We start from the raw sequence: 22,142 nt of genomic DNA, 5'->3' as shown, positions 1-22,142 counted from the left end.
CGAAGTGCTGCTGCTGTATTTTTTGGTATTGCAAATTCGTTAGAAAAACTTCATGTATGCCTTCCTGACTCTGATGTTATTTATCGACACAATCTCTTGCAATTCTTTCTAGGTACTCTGTATGAGTACTCTAGGCATTCTAGGTACTCAATATGAAAAAGCTTTTTAAAATTGTTAATTTGAAATTAATTGTTGGTTTAGACAGTTCGGGGTGTGCTTTTAGGAACATCTGTGTTACCATGCCTGATTAAAAAAAATCCTGCTTACATATAGAAATGTTCTTTAAGAACCTTGACTCTTGTGAGCAGTGTTTATCAGCCAAGGCATGCTGCTGAAACAAGCTGCATACATCAGTGTCTGGCAAATAACCCCTCTCAAGGCATGTGGTGTCAGCTAATAGCTCAAACATATTTGAAAAAACAGATTTTTTTTACAGGACACTGCCAAATTTCTCAAGATCCCAGTATGTTAGAGCAGTTAAATTTAACTTCATGACATGGCATGGCCACTTCTTTTTGTTTGTAGCAAATGAACAACTATGGAGTAATGGATGAGATCCAACAAGTCTGAAAAGTCTGAGACCAACTTCAACATGTTTCTTTGGAAAGCACCCTTTAAATAGTATGGCTTGAAATGTTTCTCTTTAGATAAGGTTGTCTAGAAAGGATTTTGCTCAGATTATAGGATCTTTCCAGACATTCCTCCTCTCTGCTGACTTTTAGTTAGCTTTGCTCTGGGTGTTCTCGTAGAACTTGAAAAATGGTCTTCAATATCAGCAAAGAAGCAAAACCAGCTATACATTTTTCTTCCAGTGTACAGATAAACTGAGATAATGTTCAGATGATTTTATCGTTATTCCATGAACCTGAATGGCTATTTATACTAAATTAAACAAGACACTTTGTCTTAACTCTTGCACTCTACAATAAACTGCAAGCCTTAATAACGTGCAAAATAGAAGCCAATAGTAATATGGGAGTAGACTTCTGTTAAGCATTTTGCAACCAAAATGGTACGTACAACCATCTGCACTTTAAAGGAAGTTTTGAGTAGTTAACTTGCTGCCTTAAGCATTGGACTGGTTTGTCTGTACAGATGTTAATCTTTGTTCCATCTCTCTATAGTCTTCCCCAACATCTGATTAATTCATTTAATTCATTTGGCTGTATGACTGCCTGGGGAAAGTGGCATCTTTCAAGAAAATGGTCTTGTTTTTGAAGCATGTTCTCTGGGGCAAATTTACACAAGCCTTCTCCAACATGCTAGTTGTTCTCTATAGATTAATGTCTCACTAAAGTGTGTGTATATTTTGGTGTGTCATTGTGATTTATTTTTTTTAAATTGAAGTAGCTAATTTGGTATAATGTTTATTTTGGAGGTGTTCCCTGGACAATTCTTACCTTGAGGCCACTGGTCAAGAGCCAGTCAGTCTCCTCTTTCCCCTAAGACTGGAATGTACTTCAACTTGTATATTAATTTGCGTTATGTATTTTCTTCGTAATGCTTTTGTTGTTCCCTACTGTAAAAAGTTTGTCTATTTTTCTAGTAAAGCATGTTTTTAATATGTCTTAATACTACAGAAAAAGTGTTTCAGTGTGGGTATGAACATCTTATCAAGTTTAACCAACTGTACCAGAGCTGTAGGAAGAGGTGGGGCAGTGTTTCAGCTGCAGTTCTGCTATTTTTATGCCTACTAGTTGATGAATATGTAACCTTTGCCTCACACTGGTTAATAATTACACTGTGACTTGGCAGACATCACAGGCATCTCTTTCTGATGCAAGAAACACCTTTTCAGGTGTTAGTACAGTAGTTCAAGGCATCGAGTGGTGTTTTAGCCTTAAGCCTGACCAGTGAGCCTCAAAGGTTTTGACTTTTGCTGAATCTCTGCCAGCTTTCAAACTTCTCTGGTACAGAAACTCTCTGCCCTCTCCTCTGAGCTCTTGCTATTTATTCATGTAATGTCATGTTCGCCTCTAAAGCTCCCTGTGCATTTAAAAAAAATGTTGTTTTTTGAAATTTGTACTAAAAATCAATCAGATAATGCAGAAACTACTGTCTGCGGAGGAATCCAAGCACAAATATAGTTGTGTTTTTAAAAAAGGCATTATTGTAAACTGTTTTTGCTTTAACGAAGAATGGAGATGGCAACGTACTTGAATTCAACTTGGATCTGAATTCTTGATGTAGAAGATAAGATAGTCATAAAACCTTAATGTCCACCCAGTTTTGTAGAGGGTGTGGAGGTTGTAAATTCTCCTTGGTTTATTGAATTTTTATATCCCTTATTATTCTGCTGGGACTAAGTGAGCTGGTGCCAAATATACCACCCTTCCAAATTGGATGCCCTCTGTCAAAGCTCATCTAAGATCTGTAGACAGTTTTGTGTAGAGAATTGAACAGACGCTATTGATACAAATAAGATCTGACACTTTCCAATTATTTTAGGAAATTACCCTTTCCATCCAAAAGTCCACTTCAATAATGTTCATAATGAGGAAAGTTAAACCTGGATGTTTTTAATGTGGATGTAGTTCTAAACTTATTGTGCTTCAGCAGCAGAAACTGAACTGAAGATTATTACTCTTTTCTTGGACATTCACAGCAATTTTATATTTTTCTTTTTATTATTATGAAGTGAGTGTTAACTCAGAATAAAGGAAGGAATGTTAGATTAAATTTGGCTAATTTGGATTCAACGATCTTAAAGGTCTTTCCCAACCAAAATGATTCTGATCTTATTAATGAGATTGTAAGGGGGGAGAGGACAACTCAGCAAGCATTGTTTGTCATTTCTTACTGTTTTTCTTCCTTCCACTATTCCCATGTGCTTCTGGGCAATCGTCTGATGTGAACTTTGTTCCTTCCTGCTCTTCCCTGTAGAACTGATCAGGCTTCTTCCTTAAATATTTTTTCAAATTCTCATTAAATATTTATATTTTGCCTCTGTCTTGGAAGCTTTGTGGTATTAGGAGAAAGGGAAACACTGTTCATTTGTAAAATGTAACTATGTGGAGAGCTAAGTATGAAAAATATGCATTGGGGGAGAAAACAGCAGTAGCTTATAACTAAAAGCGCGTGTGTCATGAAACGGTGAACTCAAGAAAACCTCCATAGCTGAAATGTTACTGTCCAAATTGGCATTTGGCCATAATGTAGACATTAATATACCTACTTTTTGAAGCACTGTTATCTGTTATTTCAAAAATAGAATCTCCAGCATCACGAGACTTTTTTATGCCGTGCTGGTTTATTGGTAGCAGTTCAGTGCTGGGGTGGCCTGCACTGGAATTACTGAGATTTTTTCCTGCATAACCGGTTGTGAACACGACTGGTGAAGGGACTTGAACATAAGACCTATGAGGAGAGGCTGAGGGAGCTGGGGTTATTTAGTCTAGAGAAGAGGAGGCTTAGAGGTGACCTCATCACTCTCTATAACTACCTGAAGGGAAGTTATAGCCAGGTGGGGATTGGTCTCTTCTCCCAGGCAGTCAGCAATAGGACAAGGGGGCATGGGCTTAAACTCTACCAGGGGAAATTTAGGCTGGATATTAGAAAGCAATTCTTTACAGAGAGAGTGGTCAGGCATTGGAATGGCTGCCCAGGGAGGTGCTGGACTCGCCGTCCCTAGAGGTTTTTAAACTGAGATTGGACATGGCACTTAGTGCCCTGATCTAGTAAACGGACCAGAGTTGGACCAAGGGTTGGACTCGATGATCTCTGAGGTCTTTTCCAACCCAGTCGATTCTGTGATTCTGTTGTTCTGTAGCGATACCACAATAAAGTGCTTTACAAGGACCGCATCACAGATAAAGCAAACAGGGCGATGAATAATGTCATAGTCCAGGAAGCTGCTTCTCTTTTCTCTTTCATTTTTCTTTTTTGTTTTTCCGAGATGCATCTACAGGATAGTTTCTACTAGTTCAACATCAACTGAAACAATATGCTTAAGCGATTGCATTAGCAGTTGTCCACTATCCACTGCTGGGTATCGCTGCTACGTGTGGAATAGCTGACTCTTAACTGGTGAGCATCCTGTTTTGAGGGGGAAAAGTTGACTACCAAGAAATCTTGCACCAAAAAGACTACAAAAGCAATTGGCCCCATTAACTAGAGGTGCTGGCAGAAAACAAAGTGTGCGCTGTGGCCAACGCCAAAACCTCCTGATTTGTACCATCTGGGCAAAATGGCTTTTACTTCATAGACGCTCAGATGATGCCAGGTAGGACAGCTGGATAAGCCTAACAAGTATATATGACCTGGTTTCAGGACTGAATTTTCTCATGTGGGTTTAGGAACGTGATGAGAAAGTTAGTACTTTTCTAAATGCGCCGAAGTACTGTTCCCGTTTCTTAGATTAACGTTTGTTACGTTAAAATAGGTAACATTTACTGATGTTTCTGCATATAATTAAGTGCAGATATCTGTTTCTGTAAGAAATTACTTCTTTCTGCTATCTTTTCACGTTCCTGGAGAGCACGAAGCAGGTTTCACAAGCACTTCAACAGGAGAAGCGCAAAGGAGAAACTTTGTGCTAGGTTTTATTGTTAGCATTTCTAAGTGGTATTTACTGGGAAAAGGGAGGAAGGATTTAGTCCCTGGGTTTGTGATGATAGGGTCTTTGGCTAGGAAACTTGATTTTTAAGCTCTGGACTGGTTATCTATGATCTGCTGTTTTAGAACATTTTCTGCTGTTAATCCTGGTCAATAGCTGTATTTTTTAAATCATTTTTATATTGACTGTTACTGGAGCCTGAACGTTCAGTGTGCTAAAAGTTAATTAAAGGAACATGCACAAGAGGAAAACAAAGTGTAAAACAGTGCAGGTTTAAATATTGGCTTGATAATGTATAGATTTTGTGGAACAACAGCTCTTTAATCCTGGTAGACTCAAGTCAGCCCATCTCCAATTGACAGGAATAGAACTTGAGGATGCTTAGGAAGAAGGGAATTGAGTCTGATTTAAAAGTCAGACTGCCAGTATAAAAACGATGAGGATAAAAGAGAACACTGAGGTTTTCTTGTTTCTGAAAAGATGATGGACAAATCTTTTCTGGTAATAGATTGCTTTCATGAAATGACTGTCTTCCATTTGGCAGTTATCACTCTTGGTGTTTAACTAATCTAGCAGAAATTGAATTGAGATAAGGCAAGAGACTCATTGGGAGAGCAATGTTCCTCTGTGAGGCTGTGAATTTGCTACTTCTTTGAAAGGGGATGCTGAAGTGCATACAGATTCATGCTGTAATACAGCTCGGTGTTTGGAGCAATTTCAAAAATGGCGTTTTCTCCACTTATCTGGGGATGGGGGAAAAATAGAGGTTACAGTGTCACTTTTCCAAGTAGCTTTTTTTTCCTATTTATGATTCACAAGACATGACAGTGCCAAGGATGTGCCGATTGTTTTGATTTTTAAATCAAAAGTAGATACTGCCTTTCTTCTTTAAATCTGTGGAAATGGTTAGTGTAACTCAAAGAAACATGAAATATTTGCCGAGAATGAGGGAGGACTATCCGAGCAGAATGTGTGATCTCCTGGGTAACGCAGGCCATGACACTTCTTCACTTGGCTTCTGCATAGAGCCCTTCAGAGACATTGCAGATCTTTAAGAGAAGCCCCGTCTTAGTTAATAACTTTGTTTGCTCTTCTGCAGTGCTTGAGCATATTAGCATAACTATATAAGGGATAAGTATATACTGCCTGCTGACTCATCTTCATATAGTGCTGGCTGATAAAATATTGATATACTGAGGACAGATGCATTCATCTGCAGTTGGTTCTTTTTAGGGATATTAGGCCAGTTCATTGGGAGCTAATCATTTTCATATCAGGACCTCTCTGCTGTTCTTTTCCTCTGTCCTGCCTTTCTGCCTTCTCATCCCCTTTCTGTCAGAGACTCTCAAATCACTGCTGGAGCTAAACTGATGCTTCTGAATGGGAAGAAATTATATTTCCAGTTTGTCTGCTTGCACATTTGCAAAACCTTATCCATTCCAGCTGCCATGTAATCTTCTTGGACTCTGGCTCTGGTGTTCTGTGGGAGAGACTGAATTCAGATTCCCAGGGATCTTTGAAGAACGGTGTGAAAATGGCTTTAACTTGGTCTGCTGTAATAGGATTTTGGATACAAGCACCTGCTGCTTCCTGAGACTGCTCAACTTTTTCTTTGTTCTCCTCTGTTAGAATTATGGGATTAATACTTGAATCTTTTTTTATCAGCTTGTTTTTCTGGATATAGTTATGATTGTCTTTAGGTGACGTAAGGAAAATGCTTATCGGTGCCATGTATTACACGTTTAGTGGCTTATCAAGGAATCATAGAAAAACTAGTCATTTAATGCTGTTAATCTTTGGAAATGTGAGCTTCTTTGTAAAACCTGTTGATAAAATAGCTTTTAGAGACTGAAATGTAAACAGACTTACAGTAAATAGGTAGAGGAGAATGCAAGAAAAAGGCAAGAGTGCAAAGATTGCCGCCAAAGCAAACAAACTACCAAAAAACCTCCACATGCAAAAGTTAAGAAGTTAGTTGAATTAAATCAGTGATGGGATGAATTAACTGAGTAGTTCCAGGGCCAAGCCCTATAGGGTATCAAAGGTTTTGAGTGGTCTGCTTTGATTTTCTTTTTTTCCCTCCATCTGTCCTTCCTAATATGAGTCTCCAATGGATTCATCCCAGTTCAGGAAACCATTCACTTCTTCTAGAGCATCTAGACAATTGCCTTCAGCAGAATTTATGTATACTTTTGGTTTAAGATCCTTAGGTTGGGAATGCCTTTTTTATTAAGTTATAGTGCTTATAGCTAACCAGCTCTGCAAATCTAGAAGTGTGAAATTTTAGGTGAAGTTTGATTATAGTTTAGTGTTAGTCTTGTTTCATTATATGCTTATTCAGTGGTGACTATTTTCGGAAACTACATCCTGATGTAAGAAAACTGAACTGGTGCCATTTCTTTTTGTCTCGACTGTTCTCATTTGTGCACTTCAGCAATTATTCTGTGTTTTGTGAGCGTTTGAACTGTACTTGGCGAAAGGGGGGGATATTGGCATTGGGTGCAGGCAGCAGCCGGGTCAAAAACCACTCTCTCCTTCTCAGATAAGTAATCTCAGAGGCTTAAGCCTGCAGCTCATGGCAATTCATGCTGCACCCAGATGGCCTTAAACTATTATTACGTGGTGCTGGAGGTATGTAGAGGTAAGACAAATACATCAGAAAGTTAATTTGGTGCTTGATGTAAAGCGGAGTCAGGACAAGAGCAATGCTCAAGCTTGAGGTGTCAGGGATGCTCCAGTAAACAGATGGGAGTACTGAAAGAATAACGCAGTGCTTCTGAACAAAAAAAGCTTTGAGAACTGTTGGAGAGCAGCAAGATTGCTTCCTCCAGGCCCGTAAACCCTCAGTCCCCCAGTGCTGAGCCAAGGGTGGTGAGGAGGGTTGTGTGATGGGCTTGGGAGCAGGGCCAGAATGCATTGGCTCACTGTGAGTTTTCAGCCTCGGGAACAAGGCAAGGCTCTCCAGTTTGGAAGTAACTGGATTCTAAGAAACAGCTGTGAAAGCACAAAACTTGTGGGACTGCTTAACCAGTGTTAATATTTGCACTTGGGTTTTTTTTTTTGAAGGTTTCCTAGTGAATCGGAGACTTTTTTTCAAGCACAGCTTCTGCATGAGTTGACACATACTTGTTTTACCTGAAGTCTTTACATAAAAAGATTTTGTGCTTAGCTACATGGATATCATAAAATATTCCTGGTTCTTCGTAGCAACGCTTTTAGGAGTGCAGTTTCAGGCAGTAGTTTATTTCTTCTTTCAGATTTTGAGTGTACGATATCCAAAGACAAAGCAAAGGCTTTTTGCGACAGTAAAAGGATTCTCAGAATTCTAATATGTTGTTAAATGTTATGAGGAATGTGCTCATCTGTCTTAGCTCTGCTGTATTATAAAACATAGAGTAGGATGTGTGCAGCTGAAATGAAAATACCGTAGCAGGACAGAGATGTGATAGAAGCTGGAGGTGAAGAGAATTAATTCCTCACTCCAGAAGATACTATAGACTGAGCTTCTCTGTGAAAGTAACAGGATTTTCTCTGCTTTCTCAGGTTATTTAAATGTGCCTCAGAGACTGGCTATATAGATTTTGTACACCGGTTACAGTAAAGAGTATATAATAGAATGTAGCTGACTGAGTTTTTGTGAATTATTGATGCTGTGGTGAATGGAGATGGTTCTTAGCGGGCAGTAAAGGTTTCCTGTCTTTGATAAATAAAGCTTAAGACTTCTGTATTCCATGCTTATTTGCTACAGAGCATCTCCATTAAATGGAAAATACTTTGTTAAAGTTAACTCCAGTGCTCTATTTTAAAAATAACTAGACCGAGAAATTGGTTGTAGTATACCATTTGCTTGTTGTGTCTTGGGATTAAATGGTGTAAATGAAGATTGCTCCAAGAAAACAGTTTGAGAGATGCAAGAAACTATGAAGAAAGCACACATGCATCTTCAAAACCATCGCCTTGTGACACAGAACTTGCTTCAGAACTCAATAGATTTCTCAGGTTGCTAAAGAAAAGAAAGTTGGAGGGTGTGGGAATTACATTTGAATGTATCCATGCGTTTAACTCCTATTTCTACTCCTACTAGCTTCTTGTGTTTCAATTTACACTGGTTTTGGATTGCATTTGTTGCTGTGATTAGGGGGATCCTAATTTAAAGGACCCAGAATTTAAAGGGGTTTATTTAGGACTTTGTTTAGGAAAGTGCTCTCTCTCATCGCATGAACACACACTGAGTACTGGAGTGTTATTCACCTTTTGCCATCAAATAGTGTAATGATCAAGGGAGGAGCTCAGACAGAAAGCTCAGCCACAGCATTGCTCATTTTTGTTGGATCTGGTTTCCCTTGTCAGTGGTCTTATTGCTAAATTTGACTCAATATGGAAGAATTAATGATTGTAGAGGCAAAGTTATTGTGTTCTCTTATATCAGCATGCCAGTGGCGCAAGTTCCTATGTAAATGTCAATGCACATTTAATCAAAATTCTGTTTCCTCATTCCCTGCTATCTAGGGGGTGAAAAACAAAAACAGACTAAAGAAACACAAACACCACCAACTCAGGCAGAAGCAACTGTTCCAAATCTGTTTGTTGTTTATACGTAAAACTGCTGCTTCACATAGTAGACAAATGAGCAACCTGACATAAGCCAGGCACCAAAATTTAGTATTCTGGGTTAATGTGGTGGTGTAAAGACATGTTGTAAATTCAGCTGAGTTCTTACTATAAGAGAAAACAAATGAAGTTTTACTTTGTAGCTCCTTTAAAAAAAAAAATGATCTTCAAGCACAGATAGCATATTTTTTGCCCATTCTATCTTTGATGTCACAACATTTTGCTACTGTTCACTTAGTTTGGAAGAGATTTCTTCCAGAATGCAGGTTTGCAGAGGTCTTTGTTCCTTGGTGATGGTGTGTGCTATCTGTTGGTTTGGGGTTCTTTTTTTAATGCTCTTATAGTTACTGCTCTTTTGACTTATTTCTTAAAAATGCTTGGAAAATTAGCATGGATAGGTGCAGTCTGATCGCATTTGTCGAACGATCTTTAGCTATAACTGGTTGTGAGGACAGAACTGATTTCTGAGGAGCAGCAGCCAGAGCACAGATGGGACCGGCTCCCCACTGGGTTCTGGGCTGAGCTGGCAATGAGTTGGCTCAGAAATATGTGGGGCAAGGCAGGTATGTGGAAATGCTGCCGGGGTGTGGGATGAAACCCTCCGAGAAAATGGGTGTTGAAGGGGGAGAAGGAATTCACTTGTAGTGGTGAAGCCGGGGAAAAAAGGAGGGGGGTGGATTTTGCAGTTCAAGAGTTCTTGGTTTTGCTCTGAGTCCTGAGCAGATTTACTTTAGTTATGGAAATTGTTTTTCCGCTTCGAAACATGACATATTCAGGAGCCTCCGTTCAACGCAGATGAACACAATATAAGGTTGTATTTGAAAAAGGAGCAATTTTTTAGAGGAACTAGTATTACTAGGATTTTATAAAGACACCCAACCTTCACCCCAAAGCTACTCAGTGTAGATTAGTGTAATTCAGTTAATATTAAATGTGTCATTACAGTTTGTACTGAAGAATGCTGTGAAATAGCTTTCTTTTACAGGGCAAACTTGCAGTGGCTCCACCGCTCCGCCCTGTGTGCATCACCTGCTTCCGTCACGGGTGCCTGAGCTCACCGGTGGTATCTAATATCCCTGTTAGGACTTGGTTGAACTTTGAGCACCGTTCTCAATACTTGATAACAGATCGCTGATTATCACAATACAGTAATCAAGAAGCAGTTGTAGTGATGCATGCTTCAGTATAATTAAGTTACTGCAGTGTAAATGATCATTCTGAGAAGTGCCTGGAAGTTGTTTCTACTCAATCCATTTATTTATTTGAAAAGAAGAGCTGGTACATCATTGGATTAGCACTACAGTCATATAGTCCAGCAAGGCTGTAGTGTGGTGTTTGCAAATAATGAACCTCCAAAATAACCTTTAAGGTGTCATTTTCAAGTGTCATAAGTTCATTCTGTAACTCCAGTGTTAGCCTGTATTGATTAGCACAATGACTATCTGGTGTAGCAGTAAAATAATAGTGATATAAAACTGTGGCAGATTCCTTGATTAAATTTCTCTGGCAGCCATTGGACTTATTTGGAGTGTGAACACATTTGTGGAATTACTTGTCTGCTCCTGTGACAGTGTGCTGGGATAGACGCCAAAAAAATTGGTGTCTTTTTTGCAGCTTCATAAGGCAAAATACTATGCAAACTGGTTTTGGCTCTTACTGTATTAAAAATGTGAAGTCAAAGAGAGTCTGCTGTACCTGAACTTGAATCACATAGTGCTTGTAGACTTGGGCAGGAAGGAGGCAGAGGAGGAAGACGACATCGCGTATTTAAATACTCCGTGTCAGTGTTTGTGGTGCTTAGTAAAACAGTGAAGAGTTTTAGGTCCACGTTTGTGTGAATTCAAGGAAACTGGAGTGAGAAACTGGCACAGGAAGTCTTGCTGTGTGCCAGGGGTTCCTGTGAATCTTGAAATAATTCCGATTTTTCTCATTTGACAGTTGATGTTATGGTTAACACCAAAAATCTCTAATCTAATGTCTTGCTCTCCATTTAGTGTTGGCATTTAGACTGAAAATCTGCTGCGATTCCTGTGGTATTTTGGCTGACATGCTGAAGTGGTACTTGCTGAAGCACAATGTGAAATTGAGTGTTTTCTTCTGACACTGTAAATTACTTGCAATAATCCAGACTTCTCTTGTTGAGTTATTTTAACATAAAGATCCTACAACATAATCTCTTGTTCAAAATAGATAATCTATATGAGGGGGTTTTACATTTTTGTTCTTCTTTCCTACCCACAAAATTAGCTTTTTAGATTCAGACTGGATTCAACAGCCGCTTATTTCTGAAAATGTAGATGCACATCTTATGGAAGAGTATAATGATGCTGTAGAAAAATCTGTCCCTGTTTCTTAACAACTAATCTAAGTTTCTCTGGATTATAAAGTTTAGAGATAATGCATTCTGAAAAGGGAACAAATAGTATGTTGTGACAAAGGGACTTCTATATACAGACTTGAATAGCCCGCAAAGATCTTGTTATAACTGAGCGCATGTGTGTGCTAGTATAGATACTTTAGACATCACTATTTCCTCCAAATGTGGCATGATTTTGTTGTTCCTGATGTGTGCTGGATTTTCTTCGTGTCTTGAAATGGAATTATTTTGTTGTGGTGTTTCCTTTGAGAGGGATACACGCAGTTTCAAGCTCGACCTCCTTGCAAGAACACGAGTGAGTGACCCTGATTTTCCTGGCTATTTCTCTTCATGTGCTGTGTTGTAACCAAGAACTTGACCACCAGTAGCTGCCTTAGTTCCGTGGCGGTTAAACAGGTCTTGACAGCATTGTGAAATGGGGTTTCTATAGTCAAAATGCTCTGCCTAGATAGATGCTGTGGCTGATTTTGAAAACTGATTTGTTGCTGTTGCCATCTTTGTGCTGTTCTATATTTGTTCCAGTTTAGGTAAGGGATATTGGGACAGCAAATACCATAAAACTTCAAAACTGAAAATACAAGGTGTGGTTAACTTCACTGGTCCAGTAAGCCTGAAAAAAGACCTGGCCTCATTACGGAATATACATTTGGCACCTTTGAGGGTTGGCACAGATGCTGTAATTTTGGCTGTGACCATTGCGGAGGTTCAGTTGTGTGACACGTCTGCAGTCCCTGCAGCAGCATTCCCCTGGTGCTGTCAGTTGAGTGAGGAGACAGTAAAAGTAGCAATGGGAAGCTTTCCACCTGTGTCACTCAAAACTGAAGCCAGGGGAAGGGGGTGGGAATCAGTATTTTATGCTCATAATTAGAGATGCTTTATGATAATACACAGTTTGTACATGGCACTGTCAGCCAGAAGGCATTAAGTATTGTACAAAGGCAATTGATACCTTCATCTGTGTTGTATGAGGAGACTGGTCCAAACCACAACCGTACAGCTATAACCAGACAACTAGAAGTCATTGTGTCCCATCCTCCTTCACCATACTCAGCGATGCTCCCCACCTCCTCTGACCTGTTGGTGTCACCGAGGTCTCTTACTACTCTATGCAGGAGTAAGTAAGGAGAACCTGGGATGTATATTCATAACAGCCAACTTGTGTGCACGGAGTTCATAAGGAGATCTACATTGCTGGTAAACCTAATTTATATAACTTGAGGCAGTAACACAGGGTGGTGAGGCGAAAACAAAACCCTGCATTGCTATTAATCGTGGAGTGTGTTGGTGCCTTAGCTTGACCTGGCCTGAATTGGAAAGCTGTGTGTGCAGGTAGCTGTACTGCTTGTGAAAATAGCTGTTTTTTTTCTGCACGCATAAGAAATGTAATCCGTAATCCAGATAATCTACTCAGGGGTTATTGAGAGTAGACTAGGCTGGAGAACTTTGCCACCTGATAAGTGTTTGTGGGTAGGGCAAGTAGAAGCGCTTGCATCATTTTAAACAGCAATAGCTTTGTGCTTCTCAGTAACTGACTTCCTTGGGGAAAAAAGCATGCCTGCCTCTTTTTCTTTCATTTCTCCCCCGCCTCATCAAATCAGTGTTTTACATATGCCCATGGTAATGATTCTAATTATGTCTTTCTTTGCTTTTCCTGAAGGCTGGTTTCCACGTTGCAATGTTGCTCTGCTTGTTTTGCCCTCGATGGGCTCCATGGGAGAAGAACAGGAGCGCACCCATGGACTGAATCTGGGCCTCCTGCTCCCTTGGATGGAGCTCTGTTTCCACAGAGACCAAAGCTCCTGTGTTTCAAGGAAGATATTTTTAGGACCTGCTGTTTAGCTGGTGGAAGGACTTTCTTCCTTAATAGGAGAGCAGATTGTAACAGGATTCCTCTTTTCTCAGAATGTCTTTTGCCTTTTTCTCTCTCATTCTCTCTGTTTTTCTGTCACTTAGTTTCAGTTTCATTGTCACCTTCTCGTCCATGTCTGCTCTTCCTCTCTTCTTCAGTTTCACTTTCTGTATCACTATTCCTGTTGCACAAGAATCTAATACCACAGGGACGTTTGCAGAGAGTGAGGAAGGGCCCAGCCTTTGCTTCAAGGATGCTGACCTTTAAATATAAACCCCTCCCCGGTCCTCGTGTACCTCAGTGGAACAGTATTTGCTGACTCACAGCTGGGCAGCGCTTGGGGAGATGTGGAGCATCTCAGAGCCAAGCCCTGGCCTTCAGCTCCAAGAACCTCGCGCGCGTCAATTATTCATGGCCCTTGCTTCTGAGTTGTCGTATGTCCTTTGGCCTCACAATAAATAAATTTTACATGTAGCTGTTCCTGATGATGTTTGCGGTAAGCTTAATGTCTCACCTTCTGATTGATGGCCTGATGGTAAAGGGCTTAGAAACATAAATCTGTTATAATGACTCTTCTGTCTTGGAAAGTTGGACTGTCCCTAACTGAAATGGTCCAAGAGATTCTTCTGGTTGTCGGTCAGTAGGAGTACAAAGTAGTAAAGACATTTGACTTAATGACAGGCTACAAGTGCACTAACTCACTGTTCTACTGCTTTTTTAAGATTTTCTTTTCCATAAAATTGTCACAACACCTTTCTGCAGAGTTAGGTACTGAATAGCTATAGAATTTATTTCCTGAGGAAAGGCTACTTGAAATTTAGAGATCTGTCTTGTTGTTGGTTTTTGTTTGTTTGTTTTCCTAATGATGCTGTGGACTGTATCCAATATTAACTGGCATACTGTGAAATTCAGATGTTTTTTCTAGAGTAGCTATTGCCACAGCAGCAAGGTGCTCCATTTGCAATATGAGCTGTTTTCAGAAGTGAAGTAACATCAAAAGGTGTGAATCCAAAGCAGATATATGTTGAAGAAAATTGCCATTCTAAGGCAATTGTGTGTGTTGAAGGGATTCTCTTGCTGCCCCGTGCTGAGCTGTTATCCTGTGATTCTCATTCAAACATGTCTTTCCATATTCTGCTTAGACCTTAAACCGTTTAGAAAGGGGACTTTACATTTATCGTGATACCGGAATTCAGGATGGTAATGAAAAACCTACCAGCACTAATGTCATTCCATCCCACTTAAGTGCCATGTAGCAGGTCTTGTTCCAGTCCCATTTTCTTGTATTCCCATTTGCAGCAGCGGGTGGATCAGCAGGTGGGACTCATGCGCTGCCTTCAAAGGTCCACATTTCCACCCCCCCACGCATGGAGCGATGTCCATGAGGACGAGGCTTTGCTCCAAGATCCTGTTAACACGCATACCAAAATCAGCCGGGCTCTACGGTGCACTGGACTATCTCTAACAGTAAGGGATAAAAAATTCTCCTAAAAGAGCCTCACAACGTCTCTTTAAAAACATCAGGCCGTGGCTGTGGTGATAGACCACCAACGTGAGCTGCTGCTTGGTTACCAAGAGGATAAATTTTACTCCAGGGAGATATTTTTATACAGTTGCTTATTCATATTCCAGTAGATGCCAAAAGCACCCTTATGCTCAGCAGTATAGAAAAATTAACAAAATGCCAGTTTCACAGAGCCTGTAGTCCAGTCTAGTTTTACTTCATCATAAAACCAGGCAATCTTGACAGCCTGTAATTGGTTGATTAGTACCGGATTATTCTTCTGTTGTAATTTTAATTATTAATTGATTATTCTTCCATTGTAATTTTCTCTCTTTTGCATGTACCAAATCGTTTAGCTGCTTGGAAGTCAGGTGCTATCCAGGCCTGCCACACACCTCATTATCAGCTTGCCAAGGAAGCTGAAACCTTCCAGGTGTTCGTTTGGAATACCCTAAAGCGTGGGGTTTGATTTTCCTTGCCATGGCAGCGACAGCAGGATTGTGGACAGTGTAGACTGGCAAAAAGACATGTTCTGCACAAATAATTCTCTACTAGAAATCTGTTCTCTTCTTCGCTCAGTTACTTTTTTTATACAGCTTGCAATAGGAAGTGGAGATATACATAGAAATCTTCTGGGTAAATATTTTATAATTAACTGAGTAACAGCTTTGATTTGAAGCATTCCTAACAAGTTGTGGTGACCAAATACTCTTCACTTCTTCCTAACCACTGTCACCTCCTCCCGTGCCCCTTCCAAATCCCTTTATATTTTGCATAGTTTAAGTAAAAACTGAATTGGTATAATCTTGAACTTTTTTGTAGTTGCGAACCAGCACACAAGCCAGGATGGTTTTATAGATGGATGAGAAAATAGAGGAGTCATCCAGGACTCCCAGTGAACCCTGAATTTTATGGAACAATGTGTCTTTATATATACAAAAGAAGCTTAGCATGTTTGAAACTGGAAGATAAAAATGAGGAATATTTTACACTGACCGGAAGTTAAAAAGGAGGAATGGAACTTTCCTTTCAGTTTTTTATCCTCTTTGGTGTCTTTAGCTGAACTAACAAGGCAGTTTGGCCTTTTTGTTCCCGCTGCATGGAAAGAAAGGTGGGCAGAGGAGTAACTCTCTTGTTTTAACAGTGGAAGGGTTGTTAGCCTTCAGAAAAAAATCTAATTGAAATTCCTGGGAGTGACTCTGAATAGTGGGGAAGTCTAATTTATAATTTACTGTGCTGTGGAGTAAAAGATAAGAGGTGTTCGTGGAGATGGTGAAGATTAACGAACAAACTGACATTCCGTCTTTGAGGATAGCTCTCTTCAGCCTCTGCAATGTATTGATTATTTACTTTGCTGGACTTGTAAATTCATGCTTCCTGGGAACAGATTTTAAAGAGCTACAATGGGCAGGAGGGATGTTTGGTTTCTTTTTTTCCCCCTCCTTTTGTTTTGAGTTTTGTTTTAATAATGGCAAAATGTGATTTGCTATTTATTTTTTTTACAGGTATGGTGTTAGTCCTGAGAACATAATTCTGTACGGTCAGAGCATTGGTACAGTCCCCACAGTAGACCTGGCATCCCGGTACGAGTGTGCAGCGGTAATCCTTCATTCTCCCTTGATGTCGGGATTACGGGTAGCTTTTCCTGACACTAGGAAAACCTATTGCTTTGATGCTTTTCCAAGGTACGTATAACCGCTGCCAAGGAGATTGTTCTGTACTCAACATGCTCTTTAGGTGTTTGGAAGGCACTAGCTGTGTAACCTTCCAGGGAACTTTATTGAGTTGTCACCTGCATTTTAAACTTCAGATACACACACCTTCTAAATCCAAGCAGACATTCACCATGTAAGAAGCAGGCTGATGTCAGTCTCAAATTGATGTGATAGTTATTGTAACAAACAAATAAATTCTTCATGTTTACAGCTGATTTTTCTCCTATTTTATGTGTTATGGATTGTTAGGATTTTTAGGCTGTCAAATTTGGAGTAGTAGCTTAACAACTGATAATTGACTATTAAGTCCTTAAGGCTAATGAATGACTAACAAATGAGTAATCGTACACCCTTAACATCTTGGTCAGCTTTGATTTAGAAGGTAATATGATATCATGAAATGGATGTGCTATTTTTGAGCTGCTTGTTAAAATGTTGCTATACCTTTACCAGATCAGCAGAGGAAAAGGTATAAATAATTACTGTTTTTAATGGGAGAAAACAAGAGAGTGTCAGAGGGCTGAGTGTTAGGCTGGTGAGGTTCACTTTTCAGTTTGGTTCTGCATTTCATGTATAATCCCAAGGGAATGCAGTTAGTGTTTCTTTGCTTTTGGTCCTTGTAAGTAAAAACACTTCTGTACCTTTGGTGTGCTGTCCATCTAAAATCACTAAAGATACCAAGGCTTGTATTTCTTCCTCCATGATGGGGGTCATGTAAGATCCTAATGTCTGTGACCAAAATAAAGTAAGTTCCTGTCCCTTTTTTGGAAGATTTTGAGCTTGTTTTAAGAAGCACTAGAATATTTTACATGTAGAAAGCTACATACAACTGGTTTCAAGATAAAACAGTTGCCCTTATAGCCTAGTGTTTCATTTGAAAAGCAATTGCAACAGACCTAAATTAGAGTGTCCAAATATTAGGGAATGGCAGAGGTTCTTGGGAATAGCAGGTATTCTAGGAATCTTTTAGAACTTCTCGTTTGCCCCAGTCTCTTTGTAGCAGTGTGTGCAGAGCTGTGGCAGGTGAGGGGAGGCACAGATGTCACCCTGGAAGCGAGAGGTTAACGCAGAGACTCTCTGAAGCCTGGTGCAAAGTTTGAGTTTGCTTCAGAAGGTCATGTTTGCAATAAATGTAGTAGGGGATATTCATAGCATTTGTTCTGTTTGTTTTATTGTAGTTGTAACAGATTAAAATTAGAAGGTGGGGGAGGCTGTAGATATAGGTCCCTATGCCAAGACAGCTAGAAGTGATAGTGACCAAGTAATACTTGCTCTCACAGTATCTATGCTGAGATATATACATATATATAAATAAGCTATTAAATAAATAAATAGTTGAAGGTGTGGTCAGAATTTGAAACACACTTCTCCTCATTCATCATCCTTAAACCTGCAATCCAATATTTACAAATGCTTCTGCTAGAAGGGGGGAAAAAAAGGAAGCCTTAAAAATAGCCCTGATGACAAAAGTAACAGTGATTAGCTGCTATCAGCCAAACAGAATACCAGTTTAAAAAAGACAAAGCGGGAGGGGGGAACAGTGACAACAGATGCACTGTAGCCCTTGAGTATTTTGTTGTTACCCTGCTGAGCTGGTCGTTGCTGTCAGTCTGACTTCACTTGCCCTGTCAGCACTGAAAATAAACAGCACTGTACTTTCCTGAATGTCTGCGGCTCAACTGTCTGTCTTCACGGCGGGAGACAAATAGTTCTGTGTGCACCTACGGTGAATTGCTATTATGTGCATTTTATGTTGGGACTCCATGAGAATTTGGTCTCTGTAGATTTTTCTAGCTGCAGAGCAGTGTGGCTGAGAATACTAAGTAAGTCTAATGTGCAGTTTAAATACTGCCTTATGAGTCGCTGAGTTGGCAGTTGGGACGCTTTCCAGTTTTCTGCAAAATACAAATATTATCTAGCTTAATAGTCTGTGAATGTATGTGGAAAAAATAGTTCCTTTATCTGAATACTGAAGTTAAAGGGATTTCCTGGTTTCCTACAATAAATGAGAACTTGGTATCTGGCCACTAAGATTGTATATAATGATCTCTGTAGCTATATGTAGCTGATGTGTCTGACACATCGTGGAACTCGGGGACAGATCCTTTGTGGGCTTAAGATGTCGGTTTATATTGCTTGTTGATTGTAAAGCGTTTACATTTGGCTATGAAATTTATTTGAGGATTGAAGTTATGCAGAAAAAAGTAGTAACTCCTTCATTATTCTGATTTGTCTCTTATGTTCTGGGGGTATTTTTCTGAATTCAGCATAGTTGCACACAACTCAGGTTCCAGACAGAAAAATAACACTTTTCCTCTTTAAATGACTTGAAGCCTGGTTTTTGGAGAAGTATTGAGGCAGAAATGTGTTTACATTCAACTGTTTACTGGAATAGCAATGACGGTTCTCTAGCGTACCGAGCGCTGAGATTTATATACATGAGGTTTAGTGCTTCATTCTACATCTTAATTTTTAAATAGCTTTATATTTCCATAAAGCTTATTTAAATCTGTTTTTAAACCCGTGTATGTTGGCATCCGTACTTTTAAATTGTTTTAAGCAGTCTTGGTCACATGCTTTCTTCTACTTCTAGAGCAGAAAAATCCAAGCAGTTTTTATTAGACAGCACAAAGAAATAGACTTGTCCTTCTGTTAAATCGAATATTACTGATACTCATTTCTCCCCCCCCTTCATCCCATACTCTGCATAATGTCCTGAGCCAATTCCTCCATTTGTTGATGTCAGAGGAGCCTGTAGGAGGCTGAGGGTTCATTACCACTCTGCTTATATACTCGTTTGGAATTACTGGCAACTACCGATGTGATACGGTTGTCTGGCAATAAAAGTTGGTGCCTGCACGAAGGCAGTCGGAGAAAGCTACTGGATACCATGTAAAGTTCATGTGTGACCAGTGTGCTTCGTAACTGGGGTTTTCTGGCCTGAACTCATAGGTGTGAAGGTGCTTTTGTTGCTCTTTCCATTCTGCTGACCCAGTTTTCCATGAGGGGGGTCACTGGGCTGCTCAGTGTAGCTGAAACAAAAGGGAAAAAAATTACTTTTAAGGCCACTTTGCAGAAGAAGTTGGTCGGATGACGTAAAATCCTGTATGTTTCTTCTGGTTTGTAGTTAAATATCCTTGTGTAACACTCTTCTCCTGCAGGTTTCTTTCCTACCGCTTGAACATAGGCAATCTGTACAAAGAACAGATTGTTGTCCTTTAGCTGAACCTGCTTCAGTTTGAGGGTTTGAAGACAGTTCAGACCTCATGAACTGAGGTTTTTTGGTTTTTTTTGCATGAGTCTTGTGACTGGAATGTCATCAATTAGTTCTTAATCTGTTAATTGGAAGGTGATACTGTGTAATGTGAAGTCCACACTGGCAGTGGGTCCCATGGAATCTTACTTGCTTCTCAATGGTTTTGTAATAGAGATACTCACTGGTTTGGGTTTTTTTTTGTGTCAAACTTTTTGTGTGCTGCCCATTTGGGCGTCTTGTCGTTAGAACCATTGGGATGCTGGTGACGGCAGCTCAGACTCCAGTTTACACGTATGTTTCGGGAGTGAGCCTTGTTCCCTACCACTTGGCCACAATTCCAATGTTTTGCAGCCATTTAAAAACACGCGGTGATTATGTATCTTTAATGGTGTAAAAGACCCAAACTGAGCTATCTTCTTCTTTTTCCATCCCCCAGCATTGACAAGATCTCTAAAGTGACCTCTCCCGTGCTGGTGATCCACGGTACCGAAGACGAGGTGATCGACTTCTCCCACGGCCTGGCCATGTACGAGCGATGCCCGCGAGCCGTGGAGCCCCTCTGGGTGGAAGGGGCCGGGCATAATGACATAGAGCTTTATGCACAGTACTTAGAGAGACTAAAACAGTTCATATCTCATGAACTTCCCAACTCCTGAAGAAGCCTACCTGATTTTACCTCAGTTACTGTGAACAGAAGAAATTACCTGGTTTTGCACATGCTTTAACTGGATAGCTGTAATAGCTTTATACTATGAAGAAATACCCTGTCTTGAGGGTGTTCTAATCAAACATCTGATGAAATTTGTCTTTTATATCTGGAAATTATTCTACTAATGCACACAGAAATGGTCAACTACTGTAATTCCAACAATTTTTAGCTTTGTTGCCCTGAAGGAAGTGGGAATACTAGCTGCTTATGGGGACACTTTTTACCTAGTGCTGTATTAATCGAAGATCAGTTTTCTCTGTCTTTATAATTCTGTCCTGCAAAGACTTTTTTTCCCGGTGTTCTCAATGTGGAGAACACAACTGTTATGAGCTACAGCTTGTTCTGAACAATCAGTCAAGGGTTCAGTCGAAGGGAGTACTTTCTCTGTAAAGTTTCTAGCTGTGGTATTGTAACTGGAAAGTTATTGTGATGAAGTTCCCCCTCCTCCCTTCTCGTGTTCTTTGGTTAACTTACTGATCTTCCCGAGTAAATTATTTAAATATCCTTTTTCCTGAAAATAAACTACTATATGGGGCTAAACTCTGTTAACGACCTCTCCATTACCTGTAGAAACATAACTGGAATATTCTTAAAGGAACTGGGGACAAAATTGCTTTTTGTTTAAAAATAAATGTGTAAATTTACTACTAGAAAACTCATTTTAATATTCAGATGGTCTGAATAATAGCCATAACAGACATTTCCTTCTGTAAAGCATTCCTGTAGACTTTTTAAAAGTACTGTACATATTTGAATTTACATTGTGCATAGATTCTTAATTGGTAGTTTTAATTTAAGTCTAGTTACAATAAACTGCAAAATTCTGGTTTGTATATGATTGAATACATTTTGTTAAAATATGTTTTTATCCCTATATTATTTTGCTATTAAAGTTTTATAAAGTTTCCAGGACAAAAAAAAAAGAAAAAAATTTACACATTTATGTTTTGATGAATTTATGTAACTAAATTTTCATTGAGCTGATCTTTTTAGTTTAGAAGCAATTTGATTCTTTGACACTGGAATCGCACAGATAATGCATCAGAAATGCAAGACACTTACAAATTGTTACACTACTAGCATAGGTCTAATTTTTTTCCAAATTTAAAGGCCTTAAATGTACTGTAAGCCTCAGATTGTTGTATACATTGATCGCGATTGATTGCAGTTTGTGTCCTGTTGCTAGAATGCAACGCAGTGATTGTAATGGAATAAAGGATGCATGGATTAGAGCTTGCCGAATTTTGGAATCTTATTTGGTGCGTAATTTTTATACACAAGGAAAATGTCAAGTGCAGATGTTGATAGAGAAACTTAAATTTCACTATTTAATTCCTTCCTTTCGAGGAAAGTTCTCCTAAAGTACAAAAGCCACATTTCCATGAAGCTTGGTATGTAAATCAAATGTAAAAGAGATTACTTTTAAATGGTGTTCAGCTGGTTTTAAGTAATGAAAAATCATGATTCATTGCCTAGAAGAAATGTTTGAACGTAGTTGTCATGAGCCCTGCAGTTAATTGTCAGCACTGCAAGCGTGTCTGTTGTCTCGGGTTAGTCACTTGGCCC

General features: G+C 39.5%; 1 protein-coding gene across 1 annotated transcript in view; it reads left to right on the top strand.

The window, feature by feature from the left end:
* ABHD17C (abhydrolase domain containing 17C, depalmitoylase) overlaps positions 1-21,808 on the top strand; it is a 30,710-nt gene extending 8,902 nt beyond the window's left edge. The window contains exons 2-3 of the mRNA XM_005504101.4: positions 16,402-16,581; positions 20,304-21,808. Coding sequence (XP_005504158.1) covers positions 16,402-16,581; positions 20,304-20,523 — 400 coding nt within the window. The 3' untranslated portion in view covers positions 20,524-21,808. The remainder of the gene's footprint in view (positions 1-16,401; positions 16,582-20,303) is intronic.
* Positions 21,809-22,142: the final 334 nt, after the last annotated feature.

The sequence above is a fragment of the Columba livia genome, chromosome 11 (genome assembly GCF_036013475.1).
Source record: "Columba livia isolate bColLiv1 breed racing homer chromosome 11, bColLiv1.pat.W.v2, whole genome shotgun sequence".
Classification (NCBI taxonomy): domain Eukaryota; kingdom Metazoa; phylum Chordata; class Aves; order Columbiformes; family Columbidae; genus Columba; species Columba livia.
Note: the sequence above shows the minus strand (reverse complement) of the source record. Positions and strands in the feature narration are given on the sequence as shown.